The sequence below is a fragment of the Cetorhinus maximus genome, chromosome 2 (genome assembly GCF_964194155.1).
Source record: "Cetorhinus maximus chromosome 2, sCetMax3.hap1.1, whole genome shotgun sequence".
NCBI lineage: Eukaryota > Metazoa > Chordata > Chondrichthyes > Lamniformes > Cetorhinidae > Cetorhinus > Cetorhinus maximus.
In genome coordinates, this window is record NC_135880.1 from 212,448,361 (window position 1) to 212,462,587 (window position 14,227).

The window sequence follows — 14,227 nt, forward strand, 5'->3', positions numbered from 1 at the left end:
ACTGTCCCTAGCTCACAAATAATTTTTCACTCCAGTTCCCTCCTGCAAGATATAAACCATACCTCAATTATCTACAATTTGACTTTGCATTTGAGAGTATTTTCCTTAAATTTACTTCTTTAAAAACAGGGCTTCAGAAAAGGGACAGAAACGGGCTTAGCCATTCACTGTGAAAGGTTCATTTATTTATTTTTCAAATGGCCAAGGGGAAAGTACCAGGCCTTTGAAACGGTATACCATAGGAAACAACTTCTTCAGGAAAGAAAGGGAGGCAGTGGGGGATAAGTAAAAAGCACAGCTGTATGGGAAAAACAAAAGGCTTCAAAGACTGACAGACATCGATTATATTGTGTTTTCAATTGATACCTACTTGGTCGCTTTCTTTCCATCCCCTTGAGACTTTCCATCCACCTCACACTCTCCCACATCCTCAGTAGGACTCTGGGGTTCTATTCGGGGGAATGCTGTCTTCAGTGTGTCCACAATTGCACTGACAACAATCTGCGGGAGAAACAACCCATGCTAAGATAAATTTCCTTGCACCTGTTACGATCAGCCCCATTCAACCCGTTCTCCAGTATAAATTTCCTTGTGCAAAATATCCCATGTATAAGCCCCACCTACAGCCGCCATTCCTTTGGTTGACCTTCTAAATATTGAAGAAAAAGTAATTTTGTTGGGGATTTTAATCCACTGTAGTTCAAACACACACCTAGGATTCAAAACCGTTTTAATGTTTCCAAACATCAGCAAATTCAGCCTGAGAATTTGAGAACTGAATATTCCCAACTTTTAAAAGAAAATATGTAGCTATCACTATGTGGTATTGAACAAATAGCAGCTCTTGAAGAGAAGCTGTTTAATAAAAACTTAGCCAAAATTACAAAGTTACCTTGTCAATCCTGGACACAAATGATTTCTTCACAAAAGCAATCCTGGCATCAGTGTTTAGAGCCAGAAACTCCTGCATTTCCTCAGAATACGCACTTTCAGGAATGGCACACAGTTGCTGCATAAAAAGGCAAGAAGTTTATTTCCTTAACTGTTCCACATAGAAAATAGGACAGAAAAAAAAAATAATAATTCAAAGTTAACAAACGCAATTAGCAGACTTGGTCTTTCAATCACTTTCAGCACCTTGGCTGTACCTTCATAAAAGTAACATCGGCTGAATCATCTGACTATACCTGGAGGTTGCAATTAAATGAAGGCTTAAGTGAGACGATCTTCTTGTTGATAGAGTTCAACTTAAGTTTTCCAAAATACATATCTATGTATAATACAAATGATAGTTTCCAGTGATCTATTTGTATACCATGAACAAAAAAATAGCCAACAAGCATTGAAGTCACAACCTGGTTAGGCTCGCCATTATAATGTTACAAATCAAATACAAGCAGCACATGTCCAATTTGCTAATCCACTAGACAAATTCTATTCCCAAGTTGACTCAATTTAGTCTCGGGCACAGCTGAACATGGGCTACACAAGGAATTCTTCTGCAAGACTCAAGTAGAAGGCCTTTAATACAAGAGTGAAGGTGTCAGACCAGGGAGACACAGCCGCTGCATCGGATGCAGTGTGCAAAGTAATATGCAAATAGCACTTTTTTTAATGGGGCTCAAAAGAAATGGACACAAAGGAACAGAATTTGGGAGATGTTATTTTGGTGATATTTTAGTTGAAACGGAAGGTCAATGATGATTGTTATTAAAACAACATGGTAAATTTAGGATGACTGCACATACAATACATAAAGGGAATTTGGGATTTTTCAATCAAACACCAGTTGGCAAACATCTGTCTCAAAACTGCCCATAAAACTCCACAAACTAAAAATCTTACTGTGTGAAGCCACAGATGGCTGGTGTGGGAAATGCAGGACATTATCTGGATGCAGTAGGAACTGCACTTCTATGGCTGGACTTGAATCGCATTGTGGAAACTATATTGAAAGAAGTCCCTGCACATAGTTGTGCCACACCAACGCTAGACATACACAAAGCTGACTCCAGGTGCCAAAATTAGATAAATGCTCTTGCTTTGATGGACACCGATATAAATATGCATTTATCGATCGCTTCTCAGCCTTTTGGCTAAGATCAAGTGTAGTCGTGACACGATGGCTAAAACCAGTCGAGCCCCATACCATGGGGTACGTAACACCATTCGGGTGACAGTGAAGGACAGCGAAGGAGAAGCACCCATGGATCGGGCCTTCTTCTTCAAGCGGATCCTGTTGAAGTCGTGTGGATTTGAAGCTACGGAGATCTACTCCCTGCAAGACTTACCCAGCGCTGGATGTTTCGACGTGACTTTCAAGCGTGTGGCAGCTTGCGTCAAGTTCCTGAAGGTGTTCGAGGAGAAGAGAGACCAGCCAGAGATGAAGATCCTGACGGTGGAGCCGCTCTTTGCTCTGCCGTTGCAATGGGACCGTGTGGTGACTGTGCATCTCTACAACCCCCACCTTCCTGTCGCCGACGCTTTCACCTTCCTCGCCAGGTACGTCGACAAGGTTGGGAGCTGCACCGAGGTTAGAGGCGCTTTCGGGATTTGGACATGCAAACGCCAGGGAAAGGTCATGCTCAAGACCGATGGTAAGGGAGCCATCTTCCACCCTCCTTCCACCTTCGCTATCGGGGGAAGCCGTGGGCAGCCCAAACTTTGTCGCTCATGCGGCAAGTGTGGTCATGTGGCGGCCAACTGCAGCGCCGCCCCCTGCAAGAACTGCAAACAGGAAGGGCACCAGACAAAGGACTGCAAACAGACTAAGTGCTGCAACCTGAGTGGCGAGGTAGGTCACCTCTACAGGACCTGCCCCAAACGCTGCCTCACTTATGCACAGGCAGCCAAAGCCAACAAGGGGGAAGCAGAGGAAATGTTTCGTGTCACTACTACCAAGGACACCTGCAACACTCCAACCACCAAGGCCCCCAGTGAGAACAACGGGACAAAGGAGGACACAGAGAGTGACAAGGTGGAGGAAAAGATTGAGGCAGCAGACAGCCAATCAACAGCACTGCCCCCTGAACCTCCTACTCCTCAGGAGAGCGAATCAATGGAGGAGAAGGAAGCAGCGGAAAATCAGCAGGAGGAGTGACAGCTGATGAAGAAAGCCAAAAGGAAAAACGGGCTAAGAAGAGACCAAGCCACTTCCCAGACAAGTGGCAAGAGGTGTCTCCCATCCGACACGGATGACAAGGGCTGCTGCTTTTCAGACGAAGAAGGGAAAGGGCGGCATTTACAGAAGAGGCGGCAAAGCTCCAGGGAGTTGGAGGACGAGACACCCGAGCTCCAGAACATTGGAGACAATGAGGAGACCAGCGCACCCCAACTTTGCCCACAACCCGAAGAGGCCAGCGCACCCCAGCCCCAGGAATCTGGGAGCAGTGAAGCGCTCAGCGCACCCCAGCTCCGGGAAGCCGGGAGCAGCAACGCCCTAGAGGGGGAGAGGATTGGAGAAGCTTCTCCAACAGAGGACATTTCAAATCCCGTTCTTTGCACGAACCCCCAGATGCCACCTGAGCAGAACATTGCCAATGGGGAGTTTCAGGACAGTTTCCTCAGCCCATCCAAAGTGAGGCAATTTGTGAACACTATGGGTATGCAGGAGCAGACCAAAGGTCTGGGACTCTCAGAGACAACAGGTTTGGTAAGAGACTAAATGCTTTAAAATGGGTGTAAAGATTGTATCCATAAATGTGCGTAGCATTAAATCTACTATGCGATGTGTTGCGACCTTGGATTACCTTGACAAGGTCAAAGCTGACCTGTTGTTTCTGCAGGAGTGTGCGATACCGCACCTCAGCTCCTACAGGCAATGGTCACGATGGTGGGTCCCATGGGCCATCGATCTGGTCGGGAGGAAACGACTCTCGTTCCTCCGGCCTGGGTATTCTGCTGCGAGAAGGCAACTTCACCGTCTCCTAGGTTAAGAATGTGGTGGGTGGGCGCCTCCTCGTAGCAGACGTAATGTACAAGAATGCTCCACTCCGGTTAATTAACGTGTACGCCCCAGCACAAAAGGGCAAGCGGCTGGCGGTTTTTCAGCAGCTCCCACTGCTGCTGGCGACCTCCAGGCCGGTCATTCTGGGCGGTGACTTCAATTGCGTCATCGATGCGGCTGGACGATCCGGCAGGGCCGACAGCAGATTGGACGCTATGTCCAGATCCCTGATGGAAGCAGTTAAGGATGCCAAGCCGCACGACGTCTTCAGCAACCCTGCAGACAGAGCGCAGCGTAGATACACCTGGTCGCGGCCAGACGGGTCCATCCGTTCCAGGATAGACTTCCTGTTTGTGTCCCATGCATTCGCAGTCAGATCCACCAAAGTCAAGCCGGTGTTCTTCTCTGACCACTGCCTCCTACTGGCTGACTGTCACTTAGAGGAAGACCAGAGGGTGGGCAGGGGGGCATGGAAGCTAAACGTGCAACTGTTGACCCCAGAGAACATTGAGGAGCTCAAGAGGGATTACAAAGGTTGGAGAACCGTGAAACCCCTCTTTGAGTCCCTGACACACTGGTGGGAAGTGATCAAGGAAAACATCAAGAGGTTTTTCATCCTCAATGGTGCCCAGAAAGCTAGAAAGGAACAGAGTCCCGACTCCAGAACAACATGCAGAACCTGCTCCGGCTGCAGTGGATGGGGGTCGATGTCAAGGAGGAACTCCAAGAGGTGAAGAGCCAGCAAGCCTCGCTTTTTGCCTCGGAGGCCTCCAAGATCATCTTCCGTTCCAGAGTCCGCTCCGTGGAGCAGGATGAGACGTGCTCACGTTTCTTCTTCCAAAAGGTACACTGAGAGAGCTCTGTGATCAGCAGCCTGAAGGAAGAAGACGGCTCAGTAAAGTCATCGCAGTCCGACATTTTGAGGATCAGAAAATCCTTTTATGCCGATTGTATGACATGAAGCCCACAGACAGCACGGCATCCCGGTCCTTCCTGTCCTCTACACGGAGGTCTTAGACTACAGTACACAGGAGAGCCTGGACAAACCGCTAACTCCTGATGAACTGACTAAGGCCCTTGAGTCCTTCGAGAAGAGTAAAACTCCTGGAAGCGACGACTTGCCAGCGGAGTTGTATTCGGCTCTGTGGGACTGGATGGGCCCAGACCTGCTAGAAGTGTACGAGAGTATGCTCCTGGCCAGCAGTATGTCAGAATCCATGAGGAAAGGCATCATCACCTTCATCTACAAGCACAAGGGGGAAAGGGAGGAAATTAGAAATTGGTGACCCATTTCACTGTTGAATGTGGACTATAAGATTCTGTCCAAGGTCATCGCCAAACAGGTCAAATACGCTCTGGAATTGGTGATCCACCCTGACCAGACCTGCACTGTGCCGGGCAGGAAGATCTCTGACAGCCTCGCGCTGCTCAGGGATATGATTGCCTATGTGCAGGACAGGGATGTGGACACCTGCCTCATCAGCCTGGATCAGGAGAAGGCCTTCGACAGAATATCGCACATCTACATGGTGGATGTGCTGTCCAAAATGGGGTTTGGGGAGGGAATTCGCAATTGGATTCAACTGCTCTACACTAACATCAGTAGTGCAGTCTCTATCAATGGGTGGGAATCAGATAGCTTTCCTATTAAATCCAGAGTCAGGCAGGGCTGCTCTCTCTTCCCTGTCCTTTTTGTGTGTTGCATAGAACCCTTTGCTGACTCCATCAGGAAGGATCCGGGCATAAGAGGAGTGACAATCCCAGCCTCCCTGTACATGGACAATGTCGCCATCTTCTGCTCGGATCCGCTGTCGGTGCGCAGACTGATCCACATCTGCGACCAGTTCGAACTGGCCTCGGGAGCCAAGATAAATCGTGGGAAGAGCGAGGCCACGTTCTTCGGGAGCTGGGCTGATCGATCCTTTGTCCCCTTCACCGTCAGAGCTGACAGCCTGAAGGTGCTGGGGTTATGGTTCAGAGGGACCGGGGCATGTGTTAGAAACTGGAAGGAGCGAGTGTCTATGGTGAAAAGAAAACAGGGCATGTGGGAGCGACGTTCCCCCTCCATTGCGGGTAAGAACCTGATCATCAGGTGTGAGGCACTCTCACTGTTGCTGTACGTGGCGCAGGTCTGGCCCATTCCAGACTCCTGCGCGATGGCGATCACCCGAGCCATCTTTCGTTTTATCTGGAGGTCGAAAATGGATCGTGTCCGCAGGGACGCGATGTACAAGTCTCTAGATAAAGGGGGAAAACGTGCCCAACATCGCCCTCATACTGATGGCCACCCTTGTGTGCGGCTGCATCAAGCGGTGCGTAGACCCTCAGTACACAAACACCAAGTGTCACTACGTGCTGAGGTTCTACCTGTCCCCGGTGTTGTGAAGGATGGGTCTGGCCACGCTGCCGCGGAACGCTCCAAGTAGTTAGACCGTGCCGTACCACTTGTCCCTCGTGGAAAAATTTATGCAGAGAAACACCTTTGACCACAAGTCCATCAGGCAGTGGTCGGCACATAACGTCTTAGAGGCCCTGCAGGAAAAGGAGAGGGTGGATCTTGTGGGATGGTTCCCCGAGCAGACTGTCAAAGTCATTTAGCAGAATGCCTCATCGCCAGAACTTTCCAACAAGCACCAAGATGTAGCTTGGCTGCTGGTGAGAAAGGCCCTCCCCGTCAGATCCTTCCAACATGCCAGGAGTCTCACCCCCTCTGCACATTGCCCTCGAGATGGCTGTGGTGGGGACAAGACTGTTGTTCACCTCCTTGTGGATTGTGCCTTTGCAAAGAAGGTCTGGAGAGAGATGCAATGGTTTCTGTCGAGATTCATCCCGAGCAGTTCTGTGACACAGGGCTTTGTGCTCTACAGGCTGTTCCCAGGGACACACACCGAGACAAAGATCAACTGCAGCTGGAGGATCAACTCGGTGAAAGACGCTGTTTGGTCTGCCCGAAACTTGTTGGTCTTCCAGCGCAAAGAGTTGTCCCCGACCGAGTGTTGCAGACTGGCACATTCCAAAGTCCAGGACTACGAGCTGAGGGACGCACTAAAGCTTGGGGAAGCAGCCGCAAAGGCGCAGTGGGGAAAGGTCGCTGTCTAAGACCTTTCTGCCTCAGTGCACCAAGGGACTGGGAACTCTTGAGAGCCCCTCGGGCTGTACAGCTCAAAATGAATGTATGCAGTAAATACTAAGTGTATTATAATTGTATTGAAACACCTCAGAGTGCAACATGACGTATGTTGATAACTCCAATACCTTTGTCTGATTGTCTGCATTGACCATATTGAAATGATTGTAATATTCATTGATTGTATTGATGTACCTTGTGATACATGGGTAAAAGTTGAATCTGATTGTACTTTTGTGATGGTGATTTTGAAATGGTTTGGAATGTTTTTCCAGATATTTTATGAATAAAGTATATTTTTCTAAATAAATAAATAAATAAATATGCATTTATCGTTTTTAATAAAGGGGTTCTTTATGCATGTGTTGGATTTATGCAAGAGAAGGACTGAATAGAGGCTGAATGAGGCACTGCAAGAATAGATTAAACTGATTAGTTTCAAAATGGTCAACTATAGCCCACAGGAAAAGAAGCACTACAATCATGGCGTCACTTTTCTCCTACCTTAATAAAAGTCTCAAGAAGGCTTTTTCGAGCCTCAACCTTATCACTGTCCATGTTTCCAAAGGGCAGGTCAGGAAAGAGCTTCTTTGGTCCTTTAACATCTGGAAACCAACAAAAATCTATTAATGAGAATGTCAAACAAAATCTGGGTTATTAAAATTGCGCCACTTTTTGCACATGGTGGCCTGAAGATGATGTTTTTGAATTATTACAGCTTGCGTCCCCTGATAAAACTGAAAAACTCCCAAAGCAAACGTATTGAGTGGGATTTGGAAACAATTTAGAGAAATGTGGCAAATATTAAAATATTCTGAAAGTTTTTTTTTTAAATTCTACCACTCAAACAAATATCATTTAATTTAAATTCATAGAAAAAAAAATACTTTCAGAAGAAATATGCAACGCAACTCACGAGAAAGAAAAAGACCTAATTTATTCGTCCACTCAATGAATCAGAAATATAATCTGGCCATTCAAAAGTTAAAATGAGTAAAGAAGCATATCACATGTTTTATTATTACAATTTACAATTCTAAAATATTAAGGGAAGTGACAGAGTATTTTGAATGCACAGGGTTATTATTACCAGCATACGTTAATATATAATGTTTTGCATTTTACTGAATACTTTGGAGAATACATGACAAACAACGCTTTCAGAAAAGATTGAGTGGAACAGTTAAAGCGCCATAAAATATGGTGCGTTATCCACAGTGCATTCCACATATTCAGTTCCCAAGCTCAGGCAGTGCCAAACAGAGGCAGCTGCTTCCTCAGAGGCAGAATGATAAAAACAGTCGACCAGGGACATTTATATGAATCTCTTGATTTAAAACTAGCAAGGGAAGAGCGAAGCAAGATGTATGCATTGTACACATTTGTGCACTTCTTCATTTCCTCGCTCCACCTCTCGGTGCTATTCCCACTCCGACGTTCTGTGACACTGGGAGCTACAATAGGTGGGGATTCTTATGATGGGTTTGGAAGATTAGGTTTTGCAATGTTATCAAGTTCCATACTTTTGAGGAGCTTGCGTAGTTCTGTCTTTTCCTCCAGTCTAGTTTGCAGGTTCAGGAATTCACTGTAGCGTCGATTAACAGTGTGGTACGCCACCTGCTGGAGTGTTCCAGGATTCTCTGTGTCCAATGCAGTTTCATACTGTTAAAAGAAGAGTTAAATATGTTTGTCCATGCAAAATAAGTGATGTCATCACAGGGTATACAATCTTCAAACAAGCTAACTCAAAGTCAAACATTTAATTTACACAAAACCCACGCAGACTTTTTCCATCTCTGCATTGGACATATTTTATTCTCTGTAAATCTTTTTGATGTTTGCCATAAGGTTTTTTTTAAAGACTTTCTCTAAAATTTTGATTTCTTATTAAATGAAATCTGAACACTACAAATAAGTGCATCTTCGAAGTGCAAGTTAGAAAGAGAAAAGCAATTCAGTCCAAAAAACATATTCCTCTAAAAATAAAAAAGACTGCATTTATAAGGCGCCTTCACTGCAACACGCAGTGCCAAAGCGTTTACAGCCTATTAAGTATTTTTGAAGTATAGTCACTGTTGTAATGTAGGAAACACAGCACCAAGTTTGCTCACAAAAGTCTGGCAAACAGCGGTGTGATAATAACCAGATAATCTGTTTTTGCGACGTTGTTTGAGGGATAAATATTGGCTAGGGCACCAAGGAGAAATCTCAATGCTCTCCTTCAAAATAATACCAGGGTTCTTTACGTCCACCCGAGAGGGAATAATAAACAAGCCTTGGTTTAATATCCCATCTAAAACATTGCACCTCTGACAGTGCAACATTCCATCATTACGGCAGTGGGCGGTCAACAATATTTGTGCTCAAGTCTCTAGAACGGGACTTAAACCCACAGCCTCGAACTTGGAGGCAAGATTGTGACCAACTGAGCCACAATTGAAATCCAGTGTCCCAACTCTCCTAATATCACATCAGTTGAAAGTCCCCAATTTCTTCTCTCTACTGCCTTGCCCAGCAAATTACTCCAAACAGTTAAATGAAGAAATTCTTCTGACAATCGGTTTTAAATTAATTTGCTAATTTTTCAGAAATTGGGCTTTCAGCTGAGATGTTAAATCAAGGCTCTGTCTACCTTCTCAGCCGGACGTAAAAGGTACCATGGCACCATTTTGAAGAAGAGCAGGTGAGTTACCCTCAGTGTCCTGGTCCAACATTTATCCCTCAATCAACACTGGTTGATAATAGAGAAAAAAAGCTGGGGTAATCTTTGTGCTTCAGAATGATCCTGGTTTAATCGAGTAGTTTCAGCAGAAGGCAGGGCCTGATAGTGCCTCATGTGTTTGAGCCAGATGAACAACTAAACCAGCTGTGGCACCATAAATGTTCACCTCTACAGCCCTCGGATTTAAGGGAGGGGTTGGGGGGGGCATCATACCAGTTGAAATGGTCAGGGTGAGAGTGAGAAAGGGTTTTATTGGGGGCAAAGCATCAAGGAGGCGAGGGTATAATTGAGCAGATCAATAGCTGCACAAGTGGTGGAAGGAGGGTCAAAGGCGAGACAGTTATGAGTTTGAGAGTGATGTTCTAAGTGATTCGGAGGAACAATTTTTTCCCAGGGGCAGATGCAGAAGGAGTGGAGGTGGTATATGCTGCAGAGGTGAAAGTAGACTGTCTTCATGATGGAGAAATTGGGTCAGAAGTTCACTTCAAAGGTTCTGAATTCAGTTCCTGAATTTCACTGTTTAGTTCATCTCAGCTTGAGTTGCATCAGAGATGGTACAACTGGTCACACAATTTGTGTTGCACTATACCAGAGACAGTCCTATATATGGGCTATTGTAAATTCTCGGAACTTTCTCCGAGAACAATACTGAACTGCTCTTGGCTTATTAAAGCTCTCCTCACTACTTTATAATGGTGCTTCCCTCCTCTTCAATTCTCAGTACCCTCTGCTCCTCTTTCTAGCTCTCAGTCTCCCATTTCGCACTCTCATACTCCAAGGTCCTCCTCCCTCAGGCTCCTGGTCATCTGCTCCCCGTCTCCTTGCTGCTCCCATGTGCGACAATCAGGATATCTTTAAATCAGATTTCCTGTTCTCTAGCAAGCTGCAGAGATAGTCAAGGCCCTTATATGTGGACTTCAGATAACTTCTGAACTTTTTTTTGACTGGAGGAAATAAGCAGGTTGCATCGTGAGTTGTTTTATATGCAAGGTTATATGGTACTGCAGTGCCTTGTTTACAGGTTGCAATGCCCTCTCACTGACAGTCCCAAACTCTGACAGGCATTGCAATACGCCATTCCCTCTGACAACTTAAATTCCATCAACACACCAAAATTCCTCCATGGTTTCATTCCCAAAGCAACTCCTCCTATATTATAAACACAATGACATTACCAGCCAGTGAGTTGCTAAAACCAGCGTGTGAACTAATCAACGACAACTTACATTTATTGATGTAATGAATTCAACACAGGAAAATAAGCCAAAGCGCTTCACAGGATCGCTACCAAACAAAATTTGACATCTAGTCTCATAAGGGATAGGTTTTAAGAAGGTCTTAAAGGAGGAAGTGAGGTCGAGAGGCAGATGAAATTTCAGAGCTTAGGGCCTCGGCCGCTGGAGGCACAGCCACCAATGGTGGCAGTAATTAAAATCAGTGATGAGCAAGAGAACATAATTAGATAAGCGCAGAGATCTCAGAGGGTGCAGAACTGGAGGAGGTGCACACAAAATGTAAAAATAGAAGTAGACAGGGAAAATAAAGGGGTCTGGCCTCTTCTATACTTTGTAGAGCACAGATCAGTGAAACACATCATGGTGTCTTTCTGAAGTCAGCTCTTCAAATATCACACACTGACGCAGAAGAGTTTAGAATCCAATGTCACAAATAATCCACGTTTTTGGAAAATTTTGTGAAAAAGATTTGTTTTCACTTTTGTGCAAATTTTCTTCCCTCTTTTGTTCTCCTGCAAGCATTGACTTTTATAACATTTCATGTGCCAAAGTCGCTCTCCGATACCTTGCATCAGTGGCCATTATTCACAGAGTATTCTTGAATATAGTGACTTGGCTATGAGCAACAGCAAGCCATTCAACCAGCAAGGCTGGCCTCACTAGATGTCCACCCACACGCCCTCCCAGGAATGGTCATCATGCCACAGGAGACCATTCAGCCCGTCATACCTGTGCAGGCTCTTTGAAAGAGCTCTCCAATTCGTCCCGGTGCCCTGCTCTTCCCCAAAGTCCTGCAAAAGTTTCCCTTTTCAAATATGCAGCCAATTCCTTTTTGAAAGTTACTACTGGATCTGCTTCTACTACCCTTTCAGGCAGTGCTTTCCAGGTCGTATCAATTTGCCGCATAAAAAAAATTTCTCATCTCATCTGGTACTTTTGCCAATAATATCTTTGCCCTCTGGTTGCCAATCCTCCTGACAAGGGAAACAGTCTCTCCTCATTTATTCTGTCAAAACCCCTCATTATCCCCAAAGGAACAATCAGAAGCAGGAACACTGAACAATTTCTCACATCACAACCCACAGGCACAGAAGTCTAGGCTGAGATGACCTAACTTAGCACAGACAGGAGATTGAGCTGATGATGTCCCTAGTCTGTGTAAAGCCCTCAATGATTAAATTGACCAAGGCATTTCAGGAGCCACAATCTTCCAAACCTCAACAGATGAGTATTATTGAATACAGTGACTTGCTTCATCATCCTAACGTGACTTGCCTTAATAGTGTACAATGTGTAAGGGTGAACTCCTCCTCCTCTGTGTTCTTTTGCCGTGACTGTTCCACTGATTCTCAAATTGTGAATCACCACTGGTGTGTCCGGGCTGCAAAGAGGTTCAAAACTATAAGTGGACACATTCACTGAGGTAGGTGAAGATGTGTGCACAGGTCCTGCAGACACAACGTCTAAGGAGTTACAGGTTAGATTATCTGATGGAATAGTCTCCTTTTCCTGAAAAGGATGCTGACTGGAAAGAATTCGGATTGTCTCATGAGCTAGAACCGTGGTGGAGGTCGCTAATTTAGAAAATGCCTCTTCTTTCCCAACATCATCAACATTCTCAAGCCCCAGAGAAGCTGTATTTTGGTCAAATGATGGCAAGCAAGTATATGTATCCGAAACTGTGGATTCTCCTATGTTTTGCTCATCACTGCTTGCATCTTCAGGTGTATCAAAAGTATTAGTTAGGTCCACTGGAGTCAGCCTGTCCACAGCCAGTTCGTCAGTTGCTAACTGTGTTAAAGATTCTGTGGAACCCTTTTTCACATCATTTTGGGGGGATTCAGGTTCGAATTCCTCACATGAATAGAAGAGGTTTAACTTGTCTGGCCTCTGGTGATCATAACCACTGGAGACATCTCCTGTAGATTTCTCAACCTTTTCATTTGATTTATTCACACTTCCATCTGTTGATATATCAGTTTCCTCCATATTGGGTTCGAAATTGTCAACAGTATCATAGCTGGGGAAGTCTTCAGCTTTCGGAGCCGGTATTGTTTCAGCAATTACCTCTTTTTGGGCTTTCAAAACCAAGGAAGTGGGCACCTCCAGCTGCAACGGTTTCTCCTTCGCTTTCTCCTTATTGCTTGATTTTGTCAAAATTTCTATTATAATGCCATTTATCCAATCTGGGTCTGCCATTTTGCTTATCAGGGGTAGAAGCACATTGCACGTGATCAGCTCTCTCACCACAAATCTCCCTGTCCGGGTTTCCAGATTGGGATAGGGCACCAGCACATGCAAAAGCAGATCGACGATGCCCCTTGCGTAATTCACTTCTGTCGCAGGGCTCTGAAGGGCAATATGTGGGTCACTGACTTTACAATACATTTTCCACATGCAGTGAACTTCCTCCGCTCGGCAGCGGCCAATCTTCTCGCGTGATGTCTTCTTCGCCTTCATGTAAATCTCCAGGTGGCAGCTGCATAAGACAAGGATTTTTTGGGCCAGTCCCTTCCTGTCCACAAGCTCCATCCTCCTCTTCAGCTCCAAAGCCATGGCATGCATTGCCCTCTGCACCTCATTCTCGAACTCTGGCTCCTGACTGACAGTCCTGTACCAAGAAGTGACAAAATCCCTGACGATCTTGGTGATGGTGCCTTCAATCTCCTTGGCCAGCAGCAGTCCTGAGTCTGCATGGGGGTGGGTGGGCTCCAGCCTGATGAACCTCTCCAGGTGGACCAGGTTGGTGGGGCTGAGCACCAGCTGTGAGCCCAACCAGCCCCCTAGCAACACCAGCAGCACCGAAACACACAGCAGCCAGATGTTGAGGAGGAGCTGGAGGAAGAGACAGGCCAACACCAAGAGCCCGACCCCCAGCCACTTCCTCTGCAGCAGCAGCTCGTTCAGCAGCCGGCCCGAGTCCTCCACGCTCCCCGGCGGCATCCCGTCAGCGGCACCGCTGCACTTTCCACCTTTTCGCACCTTTAGCCGGCAAAACAGCGGCGGCCCAGCATCTGTTTACATCCGAATATCCGGGAAGGATTAAGGTCACGAACCGCTGCAAACGCGAAAGCACCGGAGCAGCGCCACCTGGAGGACAGGAGGACTCGTCGACAGCGCAGGTGAACTCTCCAACAACGCCACCTAGAGCACAGGAGGACTCCTCGACAGTGCGGGTGGACTCACCAATAGCGCCA

General features: G+C 46.2%; 1 protein-coding gene across 1 annotated transcript in view; it reads right to left on the reverse strand.

Annotated features, from left to right (window-relative positions):
* snx19b (sorting nexin 19b) overlaps window positions 1–13,973 on the reverse strand; it is a 182,687-nt gene extending 168,714 nt beyond the window's left edge. Inside the window, exons 1-5 of the mRNA XM_078532183.1 lie at window positions 12,306–13,973; window positions 8,597–8,735; window positions 7,578–7,678; window positions 893–1,009; window positions 371–501 (exon numbers count right to left, since the gene is read on the reverse strand). Coding sequence (XP_078388309.1) covers window positions 371–501; window positions 893–1,009; window positions 7,578–7,678; window positions 8,597–8,735; window positions 12,306–13,973 — 2,156 coding nt within the window. The remainder of the gene's footprint in view (window positions 1–370; window positions 502–892; window positions 1,010–7,577; window positions 7,679–8,596; window positions 8,736–12,305) is intronic.
* Window positions 13,974–14,227: the final 254 nt, after the last annotated feature.